A 24,532-nucleotide genomic window follows, 5' to 3' on the forward strand; every position below is an offset into this window, starting at 1 on the left:
ATACAGGTAACTCATGTGTAGGTGTGGTTCCTGCTTTAGAGCTGAGGATACGTTTGTATATTTTATGAACTTTCTATTTTTGAATGAAAATCCAAATATATTTGTCATATAAAAGACAAATATTTCACCTCAAATCATCAGTACAGCAAATGTCATGGCTCTGTTGTTCCCCCTCCAACCATTCAGTTAGAGTTACTGAGCACAATATGCAAATAACATGAGGCACCCAGATTTTATCTTGATTCCTAAATGAAAAATAATATAAGTTGTTTTTATCAATCAGAAATAATCTTTCTTTTGGGCATATATTTACCAAAGACATAACAAAAATTGTCTGAACGTTAATAACAAGTATTGATTTGAATATCCATGAATTTTTGCAAAATCCATGTTGTATAAAAACAAGAAAAATCACCTCTGTATAATAAAATGAAATACTAATCACTATGTGAAACACTACACTCTGTACAGACAAGTGAAGCTAGACTGAATAGAATTTTAAGCTCTGAAGTAGGCAGATTATTAACAGATGATTAATTTCATGCAACATGTTTGCATGATGTCATCATAGACATGTTTTTATGTGTCTACTTCTCATGATACAGTATATATATTTATTTACTCTTTATTAAGCATGTATGCTTGTAATTTAAAAGTAAAAATACAGGAACTATTCTTAATTGTAATCAGTAGTTGATCAAAATGATGTTATTATAAAAAATCTTTACAGATTTATGATTTACATAAAACCTTTACATGGCAACACAATTTCAATAGCATATTTGAAATCAGCACCCAAATTACTATGAGAAAAGTTGTGTAACATGTTAGATACAAATTTTGTGTTGATTAGTAGTGTTATTAGATTACACATATGTACAAAGTTATTCTGTGTGTTTTTTTTTTTGTTTAACTCTATCCATATTGGAAAAACTTTTACTTCATACTTTCATTTTTCATCCATTCTATTGTAATCTGACATTTATCTAATACATTTGTATTATCTAGTTATTTGTTTCATCATTTTATTTTTACGTTCACAATATATATTTAAGTATTGTAGTGTTTCATACTCTATTTGTAAAATAGTGATACATCTGTATCACTTCTTTTTTTATACAACTCAAAATACTTAGTCAACATAGTCCTTTGCCTTCTGTAGTATACTAATAGTCTTGTTTTGTTCATGATGAAGTGTTGATGAGAATATATTTAACTATGATTAAACTATTAAACTATTTAAACTAAGATTTTTAAAATCAACAAAATGAACCAATTTTATTAATAAAATGTTTTCAGTAACAAACTTACTTCTAACCTCATTTATTTTTGCTACATTCTTCAGTGACTGGTTCTGTTGTTCTCGTCCTGATATCAATGATATTACCATTGGCTACTTTTAATTAGACATATATGTATTTAGCATGTGGTCAGTTGTGGGATTTGAATTGTTCATTTATTATGTTGTATTATTTTTATTTATTTCAAATTTAATTACTCTTCAGTCAATCTAAATCATATTTACCTTGCTACAAAATATGGCAGCATTAACCTCAGGTGATGCTAGAGTGAGAAAAGGAGCACTAGTCATTAAAGATGTATATTGAAGCAGCTGAAAATGTAAAAAAGCAGGTGGAGTATGTTACTAAAAATATTTTATTTATAAATTGGCCAGTTCAGTATCACAAAAATGTATATTTTTAAGTAATTCAGATCTTTATGTAACGTGCGCTTGGTGAATATTGTGTACTTTTGAGTTGTATTCGGAGATTGAATTATGAAAAATGTTTACATATTCTGACATTTGATGTATGATTTCTTTGATTTATATTATCATTGTTACTGTTAGGTAACAATATTGAACTAGGATCTACATCATTGAGAAAAATCATGCCGAGATTGAATTCAATCGATGAAATGTATTGTGAACAAAAACATTGTCAGCATATAATTTGTTGATGATGTAAATCAGCATTTGGCTTAAAAACAAATTATATGCAACAATTTTGGTTCTGCACATTAAAATGAATAATAATATCGTAATTGTTTGGTTGGCTTATCTTAATTGTTTATCTAAATTATTTTATTATTTTAATTGATGCACACATATAATTTTACATAATTTTCTTTTGTATTTTTTATTTATCTAATACCTTAATGTTTCAAAAGCAATTTAAGTAATTTAAAAAAAAAAAAAAGTTTAAAGAAATTTCAGAAAGTGATATTTATTACTTTCAGTATTCCTTAAACAGTTAATTTTTTAAAACTTTTTGGTGAACATGAATTCAGCCAGATTATGCCATCAGTCTGATATGAAGATTGTTCCATTTCAACTTTTTCTTTAATAATTCCCTGCAGCATTTTTGCTAAATGATCATGAACTTTGATAATGAACATTTGGTTTAGTTCTTTGCAAATTTCCCCCAAAAACCACTGTTGTGGAAGAACCGTGCTCGCATCATTTTTGCATTGTACAAACAGAACTAATCAATCACAATTGCACTATTACCACCTATTTTGACTATCGGAAATTGATATACAATAAAAGCAATTATTTCTCTTACGTACATATTCCAGTTGACTGCATTGCGTTGACTTATGTTCAATTGTTGATTGCAGAAGTATGCTGAGGTCAGTTCCTCACATCCACAATAAATGAAGTATTAATGTAATAGGCGATCTACTACTGTAGTTAGTTATTTCTTAGATGGCACCACTGAAATAAATGGCACCACTGAAACGCTGAAATAAGAAAAAATAAAAAATAAAACCTTTGCTCACCAGTCAAGGTTAGCAAGCATAGGGGTTAAGTTTGGGTAGATTGTATTTATAATTTTATTTATTTTCTTATTTACCTATAGTGTTTCAATGGTGCCATCTATGAATTAACTAACAACAGTGGTATATTGCCTACTACATTGATACCATAAATAAATCATATAATTGTAACTATCAGAAGCCTAATACCCTCCAACCAATTCTCAACATGAAATAGCTTAGTTTTATTACAAGTTCTTTTGTTACATTTCCACTTCACACCATCACTGAAATATAATTTCATGTTGTGATCCTTCTGCATTTTTGGGAATGTAACACTGCTCCATGTTGCTGTAACAACTGTACCGCTGCCTCTTCAGTATTTGGTACCTGTCACAAATTCATTACTGTTACTTCTTGTTACAATGGAAGGAAACTGAATGACGAAAACATGACAGCTAAATAAACTAAACAAATGAACAAAATTATTGTGATAACTAGCAGTTAATTAGAAATAAAATAACTTTGATAACAGCGTGAAATAAAAATAATGCATCATAATATTAATAATATATAATAGCTATGTATGGAAACTAATAATATGTGTATATAATAGCTGTGTATGCAAAAAAAAAATATGCATGCCAATTGTTTTAGTCTCAAAGGTGTTGTATTTGTATATCTGCTGATCTCACTGAAGACATATTGCTAATAATTTTTATGAATGATTTTATTTGCAAAAATAATTTTTGCAGTATTTTTTTTTCAGTCTTTTAATTTATTACTGCCAATTTTAGGAAAATAGGAAACATTTGTTTCACATCAATACTGGATAAAATATTTAAAATTGAAGTTTCCTAATATTTACTTTGTTTAATTTTGATTTTAGCAAATAGAATTGTTAAAAGTGATACTGTTGAAGAGGTAATGTTAAAAGTTGATAGAGGGAAATATGTCGAACGTAATGCGTATATGGATGCCCCTCAAGGAATTGGGTATGGTGTAACTATCAGTGCTCCTCATATGGTTGGTATAAATTTTGAGTCTATTTTAAAAATTATTGATCATCTTTAAATTAATACTAATACTTTTTACAATTTACCTTTTGACATTTTTTTATTTACTTAGTCATACTTCCACAGAAATACATGAAAGCTTGCATTTAATCACACATACACTTCCTATCTATCTCACACTATCACTTCTGTTAGTTCACTAATCCTACTGAGCCCTTATATTGATTTCCTCATCTCTCAAAATAGATTCATTTTATTATCTTTTCTTGTAACATTGCCCACCCATTCAGTTTTCCATTCTTTAACTATTATTATTTTCCCTTATTCTCTATTGAGGTTCTCGCATTTCTTTATAGTGTTTTCTCCTTTAGCCTGTTGTTTAAATATTGGCTTGAAAATATTTTCACAGGATTTTATTTTAAAACTTACATTTTTTTCATTTCTATTTGTTTTCATTATTTTCAAATTTAAGTTACAAGCAGCTGTGCTCATTAGCTCCAATTAAATGCCAACAAAATGCTGTGATTTACTCATTGTGGTTTAACCCTTTCCTGTATACTTTTATTGAAATTAGTTTTGAGACTACTTTTTCCTCTAGTTGTATCATTATAATGTTTATAACAAAGTTAAATTAAAATTGCTTTCAACACATCTTTCAAAATTAGGTTTTTTTTTTTATAAACTTCATGTTAAAAAAAATATTGAGTTCTTTCCTTGTTTTTGATTTAGACTGATTAAAGGGGAAAAAGGGTGCAATATATTCTTTAATAAACATGACTTTCACTGTAAGATTAAATTTGTAAGCAATGGCTATTTTAATAAAGTACTACACTTTGTATAGTACGCAGGTTTTTTCATATCCAAAATTTAAATTAATATTATAAAAATGTTATGTGTCTTATAGTTTACATTAAAAAAATTAAAAACTTCTCATAATAATCTATGAATAAAAAATTGCAATGTATATAAATGTAAATTGCAATGTATAAATTGCAATGTAAATCAAACTTCTGGAGCAAATTGTTTTTTAATAAATAAAAAAATGATGTACTTTTTTGTGTATATAATTTAAGTATTTTTTAAATATATATATATATTAATTTATATTTTATAGATTGACCTCCAAAGTATAGAATAATTGAAATAGGATGACTTACCTTATTTCACTACAGAAACAGAAGTGCGAACTTGATTCACATCAGCTGCTGCATACATTTATATAAATATATATATATATATATATATTACAAAAAAAAACATATAGTTGCAATCCATGATAACATACCACTTATTCATTTATAATTTTATTTTTAAAAAATTTTTAAACAAATTAAATTTTATTAAAAATCTTTAAATTAAATTTAACTTGTCATATTTTAAAAACTTATATAAAAATTGAATAAGAATAATAAATAATAAGAATAAATTTAATATGATATACCTTCAGACAGTATACGAGGATGACAGTATTATGAAGGCTGCAGTAGATTACCATTATCTGTTTTGATGATAGTGGTGAGTAATTGATCTTTCAATATGGTTAGTAGAGTAAATTCAGTGAATTGGCTGGCACATGATTTTGCATTGCTTAAGTTTTTGTTTTTATTTTAAAAGTTTTAATTTTTAATTATTTAATTTTTATCTTTGTTTTAATTATATTTTTTATAGAAGTGAAACTTGGATGATTGGAGTACCTGAGAAGAAAAGATTAGAAGCTTTTGAAATGTGGTGCTATAGAAGAATGTTAAAAATCAATAAAAATTAAAATGGGTGGATAAAGAGAAAAATGAAGAGGTGTTGCGGCAAATCGATGTAGAAAGAAGCATTTGGAAAAATATAGTTAAAAGAAGAGACACACCTATAGAGGCCACATATTACGGCATTCTGGAGTAGTCGCTTTTATTGGAGGGACAGGTTGAAGGAAAAAATTGTGCAGCATTTGGAATATGTAAAACAAATTGTTAGGGATGTAGGGGGTATACCGAAATTAAACGACTAGCACTAGATAGGGAATCTTGGATCAAACCAGTCAAATGACTAAAGACAAAAAAAATTATATTTTTACATTTTAATTTAACTTAATTTTGATTTCAGTTGATTAATTTTTATAATTTTAAACAATTTTTTAAAATATTTTTATGTTTTTTATCTCTTGTTTTGATTATAATTAAAAAAAAAATAATAATTTAAATAAAAGTAAACATTTTTTATATAAATTTTTAAAGTATGACAAGTTAAATTTTTTTTTTTTAATGTTTTTATTTACAGTCGCATCAACAATTATAGTCATTAGCAACTAAAGTAACACTATCATGTAGTATTATATAAAACAACAAAAATCATAAACAGTAAAGAAACAGGAACAATAAAGAATAAACATAGACAAGTAACAACAATAAATACAAAGTAAAATGCATAAATCAGACGAAAATCACTAAATCGTATTCCTCATTCCACTGTAGGAGAGGAACCACAACAGATGTTTTATACCTTCGTTCTGGTTAAATAGAAGTTTCATATCCAAACCCAGGTCTAAGTTTTGTTGGATGGTTCCAAAGATTGGGCAATCAAAGAGCAGATGGTGCACAAACCATTTGATCTTGCAAGCCTCACAGACCTTCTGAGGACAACCAAGTAGATGGGCGTAGTTAAGCCTGGTGTGTCCAATCCTTAGCCGAGTTAAGATGACTTGATCTCTTCTGTTGCTCAGGGAAAGAGGTTTTTCAAGCACATTCTCCCGGATTTTATGTAATGCTGTGGGAGGACTCAGCAGCCAGAACCTATTCCACTGAGCTCGCAGTTTTACATGGACTGATCTCATGAAGTCTCTCTCAGATGTCGATTGTACTCTGATGCCATTTATTGCAGTTCTCTTGGCAGCCTCACCAGCCTATTTGTTCCTGAGGATGCCACAATGGCCAGGAATCCACGCCAGTACCAAAGTTAAATTTAATTAAAAGATTTCTTAATAAAATTTAATTGGTTTAAAAATATTTTTAACATAAGATTGTAAGTGAATAAGTAGTATGTTATCATGGATTGCAAATAAATGATATTTTTTGTAAAACTATAGGTATATATATTTATTTATTTATATAAATGTATACACCTGATGGTGGGAATCAGGTTCACGAAGGCACTTCTGTTTGTTTGGTGAGGTAGGGTGGGTCATTCTATTTTGGTTATTCTGTGCTGGGGTTGATTTATAAATTTATAAATCAATTTGTATTGGTACAGAGGAGTATGATTATTAAGAATTGTTTAAAAAAAATATATATATATATATATTTTTTTTTCTTTGCTTTACTTATTAATCTATTGTATTACTTTGTACATATTTAATATGAATAAAACAAAGAAAAGTAAAAATAGAAAAAAGTATAAAGAGAACATATTAGTGGATTATTTGTTATAATTGAAATGTAATTCTATTGAATCCTGCTTGTTATAAGAGATAGGGATTAATGAAAAGCATTAATGCAATGACATTACTGCCATTGAATTTGATGTATCTGTTTTTATTCCTTATATTATTATTTTGAGAATAAATTTTACAGTAAAAAAATTACTGTAAAATTAAAAAAAAAATCCTATCAACATGGATTTCATAAGGAAAAAATCCCATTTTTTATAATTAAACATAATGGAAATAAATCTTGTAAAAAACATTTTGTTAGCTTGGGGGAAAACTTACATTTAAATACTGTAAACTGCTTTACAATCCATAGATAAATAAATTGATTTAAAACTGTTGAGGTAGATTTTGGTTATAGTCAATGTATTCTATTTTTAATTTTCAGACCAATTCCACTAAGATCAGAAATAAGAACTAATCAAACTTATACCAAAACCAGTATTGTACATTTTTTCTGAATAGGATTTATTTTGTTTCATCTACAATATATCTGTTGAACAACATTCTGACTGTTGACAATAAGAAGCTGATTGACACATTTTAGATCAAAAGAGCTAACAAATAGGGAGGGTGTCACATAAACTAATAAGCTGATGTTAGTAAATAAAAATTCAACTATTGGTATATGTATTTGAAATTCTACAGTGTATGTATAATTTCTACAGAAAAGTTTTCATTGATGTGACTTGGGTTGTATTTATTCTTATTACATGATCCATGTTTTTATTTAATATCTTTCTCAATAGTTTATGTAATGTTTTCATAAAATAGTATTCATAAGTCTGTGAAACATTTTTAATGATTACCATACAAAAATTAATTTAATTTAATTGCTTTAATTTCCTGTTGTGCAAAACAAGCAGCAAAGAAAATGCTAATTAATCATAGTATATAAATTTTGTCCATTTTTAGCTGTGCTTTGATGTTTGAACAGAATTCCATTAGCATCTAAATGTAAATTGCTTATTACATAGTGGTAAGAAAACATTTGAGATTGAGGTTTCCTGTGTACTGCCTCCTTGTCAGCGCACCCAGGACCAAGAAGAGGCTGTGGATTACTTTAAACAAACCTGTATGAATAATCTGTACCAGTCCACTTCTACTGCATATGAAAGTTTGCATTTTGGCATCTTGCCAAATTATCAGTTTGGTGGTAGAAGTTGAAAGTTAAACCTATAAGCTTCAGTTGGTGCAGGCTGTCAATATTTATTTCTGCATCAAAGTATTGAAGAAGTTTGTGGTTAATCATTTTGCAGTCTATTTTAGTGAAGCAGTTTTCATGGATGTAAGACAGAACTACCTGTGAATAAGGGGATCCATTAATCCCCCCTCATATTTTCTGACGATATGTGAGACTCATCAAGGGTGGCTGTTGCTTTGGTTTCAAAATGGTCTACAGACCATTTTTCTTTCCAGATTCTATTGACACAAGGGTAACATACTTGGAGATGGCAGAAAACTCGCTGTAGTCGTAAATTAATGAAGTCAGGATTGATTACATCTATAAATATAGTTATACAACTCATTACCACAATGAAGTGAAGTGTGATGGTACATCAATGGAAACTTGTCAGCATTGGATACACAATGATGAGGTCTTAATACAGTAGTGTAGTGTCTACGCGATCTGGTGGATTTAACTTCATGAAATTTTTTCTTGTAGGAATTTGTGAAGGAGAATATTTTTATCCTTCTATTGAACTTCAGGAACTTCAAAACTCTTCACCGCTGCTGTAACACTGGTCAAACATGACATTTTCACCCATGTATAGGATAAAATGGATATTATGTAGGTATATGTGACGTCTAAAAGCGGACACATTGATTGTCTGTGAGGTATGTAAAAACCCTTCTTTAATGTGTTGCAGAGTATTATATTTTTAATTTCACAGGCTTATGAATGACTTTGTGTATGTAAATGGCAGACGTATTTTTGTTTTGTGAGTTTTATTTACCTTATTTTTTGTAAAAAAAAAAAAAAAGCTTTAATGGGTAAAGCTTTAACTCAAATATTTTGCAAGTGTAACTGGTCAAATTTATTCTGTACTGAATGTGTGCAGTATTTGTAGACAGTTGTCTGAAAAGTTCCCGAACTAAATTTCTGTAGTCTATACAATAGTGCCATCTCTCAGACAACTAAGGAACTAGTAGTGCAATGTCTGACATGTGTGTACAAAATTTCATCATGTTTTGTCACTCCAGTCTCGAGTTATATTTGGCCACGTATGTTGTGTTCACGTGACCTTTTGCAAGCTTGCGATATGGAATAGAGAAGCGCAATAAAATTTTGGTTGACTTCAAAAAGTTTTTTGAAACTTATTTTATGATACAGCAAGCATTCAGTGGTGAAGCCGCATCTCATACTACAACATACACGTGTTGGAAGCGATTTAAAGATTGTAGAGAATTGTTGGATGACAACGAATGAAGGCTGTCAATAGCTGTTCATGACAAACTGTCCCAACTGGTCAAACTGTGAATTCTAAATTCTATTTTTAAGTAATGAAACATCTTATGCGTTGCATTCGTCGAATCCGGCCCAAGTGTAGTAGGAATCCAGGCAGTTGGACTCTCTTGCATGACAATGCCACGTTATTAACGCTGCAAATCAAATCATTGTCATATCCCACCCGACTTGGCTCTGACTACTTTTTTGTTCCTGAAACTAAAGTTGAAGATCGACAACATTCTGGCCATCCAAAGGGCTTACACTGAGCAGTTAAAGGTGTTCCTGTAAAGTGATTTCTCGAGAGCGTTTGATAGGCTCTACCAGTGCTGCAACAAGTGTATAACTAGAGAAGGGTTCTATGTAGAGGGCTCATGTGAGTAAATTCATTTATCTTTAAATCTTTATTTTTGTTTAATTTAGTTTGGGAATTTTTCAGACGTACTGTGTATGCTTTTATTTGATATGGTTTCCCTTGGTTATTAGAATTCATTACTTACAGTCTTTAACATTTTGCTTTTTAACAATTTTCTGTTATATTATTACATCTGTTTTTTCATGTTACATGTACTCCATGTTGTATGGATTTATGAAATACGTTTCCATGTTGTAAACCTTCTCCTCTATTTATTTTGTTTATTGATGAGAATTTTTGTTGCCTTTTTTCTCTTAATCATTACAGTACTACAATTTTTTTTTTACTCAGACTGTATTCTTTGTTCTGTTACACTTTCTCCTGAACATTGAGTAGAAGGTGGTGGTAGTTTGGCTCTTGTACAGTTACATTTTGATGGCTGTTTATCAGTCACTCAAAATTCACATTTTTATTCAACTTGACTAAACTTATAGTTATAATTATGTTTTAAAACACATTCACATTGACTAGCCACTGGTTATGAAATGTATTACATTTTGTTGTATTATTACATTGCCTCATTTTTTCTTTCTAAAAAATTAGGAATGTGTTTCTCTATGAAATTTTTTTGTTCATCATATATGATGAACAAAAACTAATGAACAATAAAAATGATGAACAATAAATATGTAATACAATATATATTACATATTTATTTTTCCCAGGAGTAATATAGAAATATATTTTGGTTTTTGTTTATTAAATATTCAGTTAGCTTTTGTAGTGGTACTTCTGTAAAACTTGGAAATATTTAACATTTCTCTTAAATATTTGGTTAGAAAACTATAATATTTTGTTGGAATAGGTTGTTTTCTTATATCATGATGTTTAAATAATTGGGTCTTCCTTAATAATCATCACCATCTCCCAATTACTGTTCCTATGCATCCTACAAACATTGGTAACTGCATGTGATCAGTTGCTGATTAGATGAACACTGTGTAAGAGAAACAGTACGTAAAGATTATGTTGTGGAAGGTGATATTTTTGTAATTGAAAATAATTTTTGGATATTAAATCAAATTAAAGTCTTGTTTACTCTTTTTTTGACAAATAATTGTGAGGATTGACAGCTACAGTTAGCATTTCAGATTTTTGGTTAAAACCATTTCAATAGGTTCTAGGTTACATTTTTACAGTTTAAAAATTACACTACAAAAATCAGATTTTATAATAAAAATTGTGTATGTATTCAACCCTTTCTTACATATTGTGCTATTAAAATGTAATCATGCATATTAAAATGGTTTTATTTTTCAGCATGCATATGCATTGGAACTATTAAAAGACAGATTAAAAGAAGGCGAGAAAGCGCTGGATGTTGGTTCCGGATCTGGGTATTTGACTGCATGTATGGCGCATATGGTTGGAGAGACTGGAAAAGCAATTGGAATAGACCATATACCGGAACTGGTTGAAATGTCTAAAGCAAATGTTAAGAAAGATGATAGTTCCTTATTAGATAGTGGAAGAATTAAACTTGTTGGTCAGTTGTAATTTATGTAACATATAAAATATTTATTTTATGTTTAAGACAAATACTTAAATTACGTTTATGTATTTAAAGCAATGATAAAATCAATTTTATTTATCAGCTTTATTGAAGGTTTCTTAATAATAAAAATTACAAGTTTTAATTTTATTGTAAAAAAAAGCATGCTGTGTAAGTATTACAAGTCAAGAGGACAATTATAAAAATTTTTTAAATCTTTATTTCTCACTTATTGTGGCAGTATCATCTTTATTGCATCAATTGATAGTGCTATATAACCTACATAATTAACAAAAATATGATGAACCATAACATGGCAGTTAGATCCATAACAGCTAAAAGGCAAGTATTTAGCATGAGAAATACCCCAATTTCTAAAGAAAGATTAAATATTTGGTTTCAAAATTTATGAAATCTTTTAAAGGTCATTTTTCATGGTGAAGAAAATACTAAGCAATCAGAGTTGGTGATTTTAAAGTTTTAAGTTTTGAAATTCAGGATGAACTGATTCTATAACCCCTTATAGGCAAGGTCAAACAAGAAGCGATAAAAATTCATTACAAATTTTAAAATTAAATCTGAAGCAATCAAGATAAGGCTATACACAGCCAGCCTGACTCACGTTAAACACATTTTTATCATACATCGAAGATTATAATAGGATCTTCATTCACAAACATTGTATAAAGTAGTTAGTCAGTTAATAACAGTTAATTAGTTTATTATGTATGTAACTGTCATTTTATGGTTCATCATATTTTTGTTAATTATGTAGGTTATGTAGCACAATCAACTGATAGTATTAAAAATGATACTGCCTGAATAAGTGAAAATTACACCTTTTTTAATTTTGTGTATATTGTTCTCCTGACTTATAAAAGCCACAGTCAGTAAGTTTAGAGATATCATAAAGTAACAAATGCAGTACTGCACGCTGCATGTGAATGGAAAAACATTTAAATAAAAATATTTCCAGGCACATAGGCCTGGAATTAACAGGGAGGCCAGGCATTTTTTGTTTGAGGATTATTCCTATATAATTAGACACAAATTCCTCTGGAGCTAAAATTATTCATTTAATTAATGTGACTTTTTTTCATTTTTTATAATCGATCATTAGTAATAATAATACACTTATACCATTTCTGAATCAGCTTACTGGTATTTATATACTAGGCGATCTACCTGTGTATTTAGTTAGTTCTTAGATGGTACCATTAAAACAATATATTGAAATAAGAAAATAAATACAAAAAAGACTGAAGATGTGGACTAATTTTTAAGAATAAATGGAATTACTTTTATTTAAGTAATAATGAAATTATAAATATAATTAACCAAATTTAACCTAAGCTTACTAGTCAAGGTTAGTGAGTGTAGGTTAAGTTTGGTTAGATTATATTTATAATTAATTATAAGTGTATAATTATAACATGAGCAAGATTAATTTATTCTTAAATTAGTAATTTATTTATTTTTTTGTGTATTTTCTTATTTCAATATAGTGTTTCAGTGGCGCCATCTAAAAACTAACTACAGAGGTAGATTGTCTGCTACATTAATACCAGCTTACTTTTGCCTGCTGTAAAGAAATCTGTCTTGATGTTGAATCCAATTTAACACAATTTACTTTGATGTCATTGCCTTTAAACTTTGTACCCAGTCAGACGTAACTGGGTGGTGAGATAGTACTTCTGGATGCAATTTCTTGATGGTTTCTCAAGTTAACTGAGCTGTGTGAGGCCAGGTGTTATCATGAAGCAGAATGATGCCTTCTTGCTGAGTTCCAGGGTGGTTTTTCAACATTGCTGGCGTCATTTTGTTAATAAGCATATCATAGCAGTATGCGCTATTTATTTTTAACTGTTCTAGAAAATCTACAAAATTGGGCCTTTCGCATCCCAAAAGATTGTCATCATGATTTTTTCCGCTGATAGTTGGGTTTTTAATTTTTTCTTGACAGGTTTAACTCATTTGCTTTCACTTCATGCTCTGTCTTTTTGAATCTAATTTGTAACAGAATCAATGTCTCATCATAGAATAGAATTTTGTGGAAATAAGCATCGCTGTCTTGTCGATAATATTGTTTCAGCTCAGTACATGGAAAGTCTTGTCTCCTTATGTTGATCTGTCAACTCTTGGAACCCATTTTGGTGCTTGTTTTATGGTACTTGAGCTTGTCAGTGATAATGTATGTAATTTTTCAGTAATAATTCCTATTGTAATCTGTCTTATTTTCTTGGGTGAAAGATTCTATGTAAGTTTCAAGTGCTGCAGTTTAAGCTTAAATTGTATGTCCAGAATGGTGCTCATCAGACATTGAAGTACGACTGTCTTTAAATTTTTATTATTATTTAGAAAACTTTTCTGTGGTTCAAACATCTTTATCCATATTGTTTTGTAATACAAGAGTAAATGTTAGCTGGTTCTTCTCCTTCAGGAAACAAAAAAATGATAACTGCATGCTGTTAAACTAATTCACATTTTAACTAATTTGCAAACTACAAGAGGACTTGTGAAATGCCATCGTAAAATGAGATTTTGATGTTTTAAACAATTACTCAAACAGCTGGTCAAAAGTCATTGCAGGGTTACCAACTTATTGTTCTGAAAATATCATAACCTTCATACCAATTGCTTTTGCTTCCACAGTTATTTGTGTGTTTAATTAATGAATGCCCCCCCCCTTAGTACAGTGTACTTAATGTACAGTGCTCATTGCTTGGTTTTTATGATATTAAAGTGCTGTACTGGTATTTCAGATTAATTTAACTGAAATTAGTCTTAAGAAATTTTTTTTTTTTTTAATTTTTTCCTATTAGTATTGAAAAAAGAATCTTTGTTGAATTTATATAAGTTTATATTTGTTTGAAGTTTTATTGTTTTTGTACTATTTCAGTTGGTGATGGAAGGTTAGGTTATCCTGATGAGGCACCATATAATGCAATTCATGTTGGTGCAGCTGCAGCTAATTTACCTCAAGCCGTAAGTTGAATGTTGCTGTTTAATTTGCTTAGTAGTAAGTGTATAATTATCCTTTTTTAGGTGTATTCCAAAATAAGGCACTTCTGCTTTTTTGTCTCACTGAATTATAAGTTAGTTTTAGATTAAATATAATACTTTAGCTTGTGTATAAAAAATGAAATAGATCAGACTTTTGTTTCATGTATTACCACCACAATCCTAGCTGCAATTATATTGAGTAATTTAATTTTTTTATGAACTTGTAAAAAATTATTGAAAGTGATATTTGTTTATTATTTATTTATTGTATATATTTGTAGTATGAATCATATATATTTGTAGTATGTACCTCCTCTATGAATCATGAAACCTTGCTGTTGGTGAGGGGGCTTGAGTGCTCAGGGATACAGAGTAGCTGGACCGAAGGTGCAACCATATCGGAAAGGTATCTGTTGAGAGCCAGACTAAGGAATGATTCCTGAAAGAGGGCAGCAGCTCTTTCAGTAGTTGTTAGGGGCGTGAGTCACAATGACTTAAACGGCCATATCAACATCACTCAGTCCTCTGAGTACTGCGCAGCTGAAAGCAATGGAAAACTACAGCTGCTTTTTTTCCAAGAAAATGTGGCTCTCTGCATTTTCACATAGCAATAATGGAGGCGCCTTCCTTGGTAAAATATTCCGGAGGTAAAATAGTCCCCCGTTCGGATCTCCGGGTGGGGACTACTAAGGAAGGGGTCACCAGAAAATTAAAAAATAACATTCTACGAGTCGTAGCGTGGAATGTTAGAAGCTTGAAAAAGGTTGGTAGGCTAGAAAATTTAAAAAGGGAAATGGGTAGGACAAATGTGGATATAGTAGGAATTAGTGAGGTTCGGTGGGAAGAGGAAGGCGACTTTTGGTCAGGTGATTTTAGAGTAATTAACTCAGCGTCAAATAATGGGCAGGCAGGAGTAGGTTTCGTGATGAACAAGAAGATAGGGAGGAGAGTTGAGTATTTCAAAACGCATAGCGATAGAATCATTGTAATAAGGATAAAATCAAAACCTAAACTGACAACGATTGTTAACGTCTATATGCCTACAAGCGCCCATGTTGATGATGAGGTAGAGTGTGTATACGAAGAGATTGATGAAGCAATTAAACACGTAAAAGGAGATGAAAATTTAATAATAGTTGGAGATTGGAATGCAAGCATTGGAAAAGGCAAGGAAGGAAATATAGTGGGTGAATATGGGCTGGGCAAAAGGAATGAAAGAGGGGACCGACTTATAGAATTTTGCACGAAGTATAATTTAGTAATTGCCAACACCCAATTTAAAAATCATAATAGAAGAATATACACTTGGAAAAAGCCAGGCGATACTGGAAGGTATTAGATAGATTATATCATGGTTAAGCAAAGATTTAGAAATCAACTCGTTGACTGCAAAACTTACCCTGGAGCAGACATTGATAGCGACCATAATTTGGTGATAATGAAATGTAGATTGGGGTTTAAAAACCTGAAGAAAAGGTGTCAGATGAATCGGTGGAATTTAGAGAAGCTTGAGGAAGAGGAGGTAAAGAAGATTTTTGAGGAGGACATCGCAAGAGGTCTGAGTAAAAAAGATAAGGTAGAAAATGTAGAAGAAGAATGGGAGAATGTTAAAAAGGAAATTCTTAAATCAGCAGAAGCAAACTTAGGCGGAATAAAGAGAACCGGTAGAAAACCGTGGGTTTCAGACGATATATTGCAGCTGATGGATGAACGTAGAAAATATAAGAATGCTAGTGATGAAGAAAGTAAAAGGAACTATCGGAAATTAAGAAATGCTATAAACAGGAAGTGCAAACTGGTGAAAGAAGAGTGGATTAAAGAAAAGTGTTCAGAAGTGGAAAGAGAAATGAACATTGGTAAAATAGACAGAGCATACAGGAAAGTTAAGGAAAATTTTGGAGTACATAAATTAAAATCTAATAATGTGTTAAACAAAGATGGTACACCAATATATAATACGAAAGGTAAAGTCGATAGATGGGTGGAATTTATTGAAGAGTTATATGGAGGAAATGAATTAGAAAATGGTGTTATAGAGGAAGAAGAGGAAGTTGAGGAGGATGAAATGGGAGAAACAATACTGAGATCTGAATTTAAGAGAGCATTAAAAGATTTAAATGGCAGAAAGGCTCCTGGAATAGACGGAATACCTGTAGAATTACTGCGCAGTGCAGGTGAGGAAGCGATTGATAGATTATACAAACTGGTGTGTAATATTTATGAAAATGGGGAATTTCCATCAGACTTCAAAAAAAGTGTTATAGTTATGATACCAAAGAAAGCAGGGGCAGATAAATGTGAAGAATACAGAACAATTAGTTTAACTAGTCATGCATCAAAAATCTTAACTAGAATTTTATACAGAAGAATTGAGAGGAGAGTGGAAGAAGTGTTAGGAGAAGACCAATTTGGTTTCAGGAAAAGTATAGGGACAAGGGAAGCAATTTTAGGCCTCAGATTAATAGTAGAAGGAAGATTAAAGAAAAACAAACCAACATACTTGGCGTTTATAGACCTAGAAAAGGCTTTCGATAACGTAGACTGGAATAAAATGTTCAGCATTTTAAAAAAATTAGGGTTCAAATACAGAGATAGAAGAACAATTGCTAACATGTACAGGAACCAAACAGCAACAATAACAATTGAAGAACATAAGAAAGAAGCCCTAATAAGAAAGGGAGTCCGACAAGGATGTTCCCTATCTCCGTTACTTTTTAATCTTTACATGGAACTAGCAGTGAATGATGTTAAAGAACAATTTAGATTCGGAGTAACAGTACAAGGTGAAAAGAAAAGATGCTACGATTTGCTGATGATATAGTAATTCTAGCCGAGAGTAAAAAGGATTTAGAAGAAACAATGAACGGCATAGATGAAGTCCTACGCAAGAACTATCGCATGAAAATAAACAAGAACAAAACAAAAGTAATGAAATGTAGTAGAAATAACAAAGATGGACCGCTGAATGTGAAAATAGGAGGAGAAAAGATTATGGAGGTAGAAGAATTTTGTTATTTGGGAAGTAAAATTACTAAAGATGGACGAAGCAGGAGCGATATAAAATGCCGAATAGCACAAGCTAAACGAGCCTTCAGTAAGAAATATAATTTGTTTACATCAAAAATTAATTTAAATGTCAGGAAAAGATTTTTGAAAGTGTATGTTTGGAGTGTCGCTTTATATGGAAGTGAATCTTGGACAATCGGAGTATCTGAGAAGAAAAGATTAGAAGCTTTTGAAATGTGGTGCTATAGGAGAATGTTAAAAATCAGATGGGTGGATAAAGTGACAAATGAAGAGGTATTGCGGCAAATAGATGAAGAAAGAAGCATTTGGAAAAATATAGTTAAAAGAAGAGACAGACTTATAGGCCACATACTAAGGCATCCTGGAATAGTCTACTGAAATGAAACGACTAGCACTAGATAGGGAATCTTGGAGAGCTGCATCAAACCAGTCAAATGACTGAATACAAAAAAAAAAATATTTGTAGTTGTTTGACTTAAATAAGAATTTTAAGTAAGTCAGTATAACTGTTTGCACTTTTCAAATTTAAGAGATATGCACTGTTTTAATGAATCTGAATTTTGTATGTATGCTAAGAATTATTTAATAATAATATAATTATGAAATTTATTTTTGAAAACTTCCATCATTCATATATTTATATAATGAAAAACTTTCATTTAATGTAAAAATGTTAAAAATAAAAATTGACCCAATAACCAAAGAAATTATTTGTATAAAGAAAAAAGTAACAGTAAAAATGTTGTCATTTCACGTTGAATTATGTATAAACAGATTTAAAAGCAATGTCAATGGCTACGTGTCTTTTAACCCTACTGATATCTTTGGATATTTATCAGATGGCTAGTATCTCATTATTACCTTCATAATGTGATAAAAGTTAATTCCCAGGTGTCGTAAAAAAATAAATCAACATTACCATTTACATATTTTTTTTAATTTTTTTTTTGTCTTCAGTCATTTGACTGGTTTGATGCAGCTCTCCAAGATTCCCTATCTAGTGCTAGTCGTTTCATTTCAGTATACCCTCTACATCCTACATCCCCAACAATTTGTTTTACATACTCCAAACGTGGCCTGCCTACACAATTTTTCCCTTCTACCTGTCCTTCCAATATTAAAGCGACTATTCCAGGATGCCTTAGTATGTGGCCTATAAGTCTGTCTCTTCTTTTAACTATATTCTTCCAAATGCTTCTTTCTTCATCTATTTGCCGCAATACCTCTTCATTTGTCACTTTATCCACCCATCTGATTTTTAACATTCTCCTATAGCACCACATTTCAAAAGCTTCTAATCTTTTCTTCTCAGATACTCCGATTGTCCAAGTTTCACTTCCATATAAAGCGACACTCCAAACATACACTTTCAAAAATCTTTTCCTGACATTTAAATTCATTTTTGATGTAAACAAATTATATTTCTTACTGAAGGCTCGTTTAGCTTGTGCTATTCGGCATTTTATATCGCTCCTGCTTCGTCCATCTTTAGTAATTTTACTTCCCAAATAACAAAATTCTTCTACCTCCATAATCTTTTCTCCTCCTATTTTCACATTCAGGGGTCCATCTTTGTTATTTCTACTACATTTCATTACTTTTGTTTTGTTCTTGTTTATTTTCATGCGATAGTTCTTGCGTAGGACTTCATCTATGCCATTCATTGTTTCTTCTAAATCCTTTTTACTCTCGGCTAGAATTACTATATCATCAGCAAATCGTAGCATCTTTATCTTTTCACCTTGTACTGTTACTCCGAATCTAAATTGTTCTTTAATATCATTAACTGCTAGTTCCATGTAAAGATTAAAAAGTAACGGAGATAGGGAACATCCTTGTCGGACTCCCTTTCTTATTAGGGCTTCTTTCTTATGTTCTTCAATTGTTATTGTTGCTGTTTGGTTCCTGTACATGTTAGCAATTGTTCTTCTATCTCTGTATTTGAACCCTAATTTTTTTAAAATGCTGAACATTTTATTCCAATCTACGTTATCGAAAGCCTTTTCTAGGTCTATAAACGCCAAGTATGTTGGTTTGTTTTTCTTTAATCTTCCTTCTACTATTAATCTGAGGCCTAAAATTGCTTCCCTTGTCCCTATACTTTTCCTGAAACCAAATTGGTCTTCTCCTAACACTTCTTCCACTCTCCTCTCAATTCTTCTGTATAAAATTCTAGTTAAGATTTTTGATGCATGACTAGTTAAACTAATTGTTCTGTATTCTTCACATTTATCTGCCCCTGCTTTCTTTGGTATCATAACTATAACACTTTTTTTGAAGTCTGACGGAAATTCCCCTTTTTCATAAATATTACACACCAGTTTGTATAATCTATCAATCGCTTCCTCACCTGCACTGCGCAGTAATTCTACAGGTATTCCGTCTATTCCAGGAGCCTTTCTGCCATTTAAATCTTTTAATGCTCTCTTAAATTCAGATCTCAGTATTGTTTCTCCCATTTCATCCTCCTCAACTTCCTCTATAACACCATTTTCTAATTCATTTCCTCCGTATAACTCTTCAATATATTCCACCCATCTATCGACTTTACCTTTCGTATTATATATTGGTGTACCATCTTTGTTTAACACATTATTAGATTTTAATTTATGTACCCCAAAATTTTCCTTAACTTTCCTGTATGCTCCGTCAATTTTACCAATGTTCATTTCTCTTTCCACTTCTGAACACTTCTCTTTAATCCACTCTTCTTTCGCCAGTTTGCATTTCCTATTTATAGCATTTCTTAATTGCCGATAGTTCCTTTTACTTTCTTCATCATTAGCATTCTTATATTTTCTACGTTCATCCATCAGCTGCAATATATCGTCTGAAACCCAAGGTTTTCTACCGGTTCTCTTTATTCCGCCTAAGTTTGCTTCAGCTGATTTAAGAATTTCCTTTTTAACATTCTCCCATTCTTCTTCTACATTTTCTACCATATCTTTTTTACTCAGACCTCTTGCGATGTCCTCCTCAAAAATCTTCTTTACCTCCTCTTCCTCAAGCTTCTCTAAATTCCACCGATTCATCTGACAACTTTTCTTCAGGTTTTTAAACCCCAATCTACATTTCATTATCACCAAATTATGGTCGCTATCAATGTCTGCTCCAGGGTAAGTTTTGCAGTCAACGAGTTGATTTCTAAATCTTTGCTTAACCATGATATAATCTATCTGATACCTTCCAGTATCGCCTGGCTTTTTCCAAGTGTATATTCTTCTATTATGATTTTTAAATTGGGTGTTGGCAATTACTAAATTATACTTCGTGCAAAATTCTATAAGTCGGTCCCCTCTTTCATTCCTTTTGCCCAGCCCATATTCACCCACTATATTTCCTTCCTTGCCTTTTCCAATGCTTGCATTCCAATCTCCAACTATTATTAAATTTTCATCTCCCTTTACGTGTTTAATTGCTTCATCAATCTCTTCGTATACACACTCTACCTCATCATCATCATGGGCGCTTGTAGGCATATAAACGTTAACAATCAATCATTCAATTATTTTTTTAATAAATAATTGAAAAAATGATAGTAAAGATCATTTATAAGTGAAATCCTTTCACTTATCACTTAAGTAAAAAAATTACAATGAAATTGTAAACCATACAGTAAGAGTCTCACAAATATCATTTCTTCCACTCAAAAACAAAAATTTCTGTAATATAAATAAAACTGTTTTTAACAAAACATACTGATATCAAAGAAGGTAAAAGACTACATTTCTATTATCAAAATCTGTTATTTAGAATTTTCTTTAAAAAAAATACATGTTAAATATATATATAATAGATAATAAATATACAATTATAGATAATATAAAAACATTGTCGTTCAATATAATAAGAAAAAAAGAAAAATTTGTTACAAAACTCTTTGCGGCTCAATTTCATTTATTAAATAATGAATAATCATAAGAATTGTATTATTTCTGTAAATGTGATATGTATTATTCGTTTCTTAATAAATGAAATCGAGCTGGTATGAGTTTTGTAACAAATTTTCCTTTTTTTTCTTATTGTATGGAATGCTTAAACATTGTTTATTATCTATTGTTGTATATATCTTTTTTATTACATATATTTAACATGTATTTTTTTAAAAATAAAATCCTAAATTCATTGTAATTTTTTTTTGATGTCACTGCGTTTTGTTAGATCCTTGATGTGTAATATTGCACTTATTACTTTGTAAGTGTACTCCTTGATTTTTATCATTAAATTTGATTTTACCAATCGAATTTACTTCTGTTTTATTTATTTTTTAATAAAGCTAGTATAATCTCTTGTAAACTAATACTTTTATTTTTTTTTAAAGAAGTGATGGGAATTTAAAAAAACTTGTTTCATCTTCAGTACTTTCATTTACATAAGAGCATTTACTGTTAAAACAAGCTGTAATAATATTTTCTTTTAAATTTTATTATTTCAAGTACATTATCAAGTTTTTGTATGCTACCTAGTACTATCAAGTACTGCTATTTAGTGGTGTGATTCGTAAAGGTACATTAAAAATATGAATAAAATTAATAAAATAAAAAATGAATAAATATCTCGCGGTTCATCAAATGGAAAAAAAACATTGTCTAACAAAATTTGAGGTATTTTTTGTAAGTACTTTTTATTACGAATCTAATTGAACTGAAATATGTTTTCACGCTTATTTTAAATTTTTCTCATTTTCATTTCACTGTTAGGTTAAGTCAGGTTTAGAACTATAAATGTATTTCATTGACATCATCGCCTCTTACCAATAAAATTCTAACAAACTCAGTGATATTTTTGTGAGTAATTACAACAAAAATTTAGAATGGATATAGAATACTTTTATGAATACTATAATAATAGTCTGTATTTTTAAATTGTTTATCAATTGTAAAATGTTGTGAGAAGCTAACTAGTATGCAGAAAAGTTGCTTATTAAAATTTCACTAATGCACTTTCATCTAGTTAAGACAATAGCAACAAATTCATCATTCACATATTGGCTACTAACAGATTTCTTTAATTCATTGTAGCTGGTGATTGGTTGGAAGCCAAACACAGAAAGCATATGTTTTAAAAGAAATAGGTAAATGTTTAATAAAAAGTCAAAGCAATTAATTTTTCAGATTACTTTAAATCTAATAACATCTACGTGTAAAGATCTTGGTTACCACAGTTTAGGAATTCTGATCTAGATCAAAGTTATTCTTGAAGGAATATATCTACAGAATAACTATTTTTCTTCAAATTATAAAATTGTGTTATTTTTTCTGTGATTTTTAGCTAATAGAACAGTTGAAACCTGGAGGTCGTTTAATTGTGCCTGTTGGTCCTGCTAATGGTGAACAAAAGTTAGAACAAATTGACAAGAATCCTGATGGAACTGTAACAAGAACTCCTTTGATGGGTGTTGTCTACGTTCCTTTAACAGACAAGGATCGCCAGTGGCCTGGCAGGTTGAATTAATCTCTGTTTATCTGAGGTCTTTAGTAATCTTTTTTAATACTTAACTAACAGTGCATGGCTTTCTAATGTGCATGCCAGAGATTGTCCATAATTTTATTCATATAAATTTTATATGAAGTTTTTTACAAGGTATTGATGAATATTTATAATGAAGTTTATTTATCTAGCTACTTGTTATGCTTTTATCATGTTAACACATATAAAGTTTTTAATCAGTTTTTCAGCATGACCTTATTTTCATGTTTATGTTAAAGAATACTTTGAGCCCTCACTTGCATAAAAAGTACTACGGGAATAGTTTATTATTGTTTAGTTATTTGCACAATGTTGTGATTTCCATATTCTTGTTCTCAAGCAATAAAAGGTTAAATTTTTCAAGTGAATTAGTTTCCTTCTAGCTGTTAATGTTTGGTACTATGAAATATTACTTGATTTGCTTTAGTATTCCCCTTGATTTGGTTTGGTGTCTTGCATGATGTGTTTATTTTATTTGATTACATCCTGTAATGTGTGTTAGATTTTTTTTTTATTGGGGATTTTTTTATTCAGTTTTAATTTTGTTAGTTTTTAAATATGCCAAGAAATGGTTCATTTTTAGAACATCACAATATTAAATAGTACAGAAGTTATTATCTTTTCTTTTTTCTTAAAGTAATAAATAATGTGATGAATTTGATCTGTTAGTTTATAAGAATTGATGAATATTAAAATAATAGTGTTTCATTATAGAAAAGTTTTTTTATCCTTTCTTAAAGTTTGTCTCGTTTTTAAGGAACAGTAAATTTTTTTAATTTAGTAATTAGTAGCTAAACCTTTGAATGTGAGGAGTATGTTGCACTAGTAGGAAGCATATTTTAATTGATTTCATTAGTTACCCTTATCACAATAGGTGATAAAAAAATATAATGATAGTGATAAAATTATAATAAAAAAATAACAAACGATTTTGAAAATTACATAATTATTGTGCTACAGTTTAGCAAAACAAAAATAATACATTTTTTTTATAACTACACTTAAAAAGATTAAATAAAATAATTAAATTGTATATCTAAAAATGATTCACTTCAGTTCATTTGTTTTCACAAATACCACATTACAAGTTTACATAACAAATATGGACAACTTAAGATAAACTAAAAAGTTTAAAATAAGTCTCTTAAATATAGATTATAATAAATAAATTAAAAATATTAATATGTAGTATTGTAAAAACTAAAAGCTTGAAGGTGAAGTTGTGGATATACTTCATTAAAATATGCTGGGGCATCATTAGAGAGAGAAAATGTACAGACAAGGGGATCCAATGCTCCATCAAAACAAAAGGATACAACAGAAACTAAAATACAAAGCTTTAACTTAGTTTTCAGCAAAAATATAATAAAAGCAATAAAGAAAATATAATATAAAAACAATAAGATATAATAAAACAATATAATATATTAATATATATATAATATATTAAAATATATATGCAACAACAAAGGCATATTCATGAAGTAAAGGC

At 29.9% G+C, this 24,532-nt stretch overlaps 1 protein-coding gene across 11 annotated transcripts in view; it reads left to right on the plus strand.

Moving 5' to 3' along the window:
* Positions 1–24,532, plus strand: part of Pcmt (Protein-L-isoaspartate (D-aspartate) O-methyltransferase) — a 74,828-nt gene that overhangs the window by 14,185 nt on the left and 36,111 nt on the right. For 7 of the 11 annotated variants that reach the window (XR_012756910.1, XR_012756908.1, XR_012756903.1 and 4 more), the window contains 4 exons: positions 3,647–3,783; positions 11,310–11,535; positions 14,441–14,526; positions 22,843–23,015. Coding sequence is in view for 3 of the 11 variants with exons in the window: in XM_075369921.1 (XP_075226036.1) it covers positions 3,647–3,783; positions 11,310–11,535; positions 14,441–14,526; positions 22,843–23,015 (622 nt within the window). In the remaining 8 variants the exon portion in view is untranslated. Of the gene's footprint in view, positions 1–3,646; positions 3,784–11,309; positions 11,536–14,440; positions 14,527–22,842; positions 23,042–24,532 lie in introns of all 11 variants that reach the window. The other 4 variants (XR_012756906.1, XR_012756907.1, XR_012756905.1 and 1 more) reach the window with 1 other exon arrangement.

Source organism: Lycorma delicatula, chromosome 6 (assembly GCF_047948215.1).
Source record: "Lycorma delicatula isolate Av1 chromosome 6, ASM4794821v1, whole genome shotgun sequence".
Lineage (NCBI taxonomy): Eukaryota > Metazoa > Arthropoda > Insecta > Hemiptera > Fulgoridae > Lycorma > Lycorma delicatula.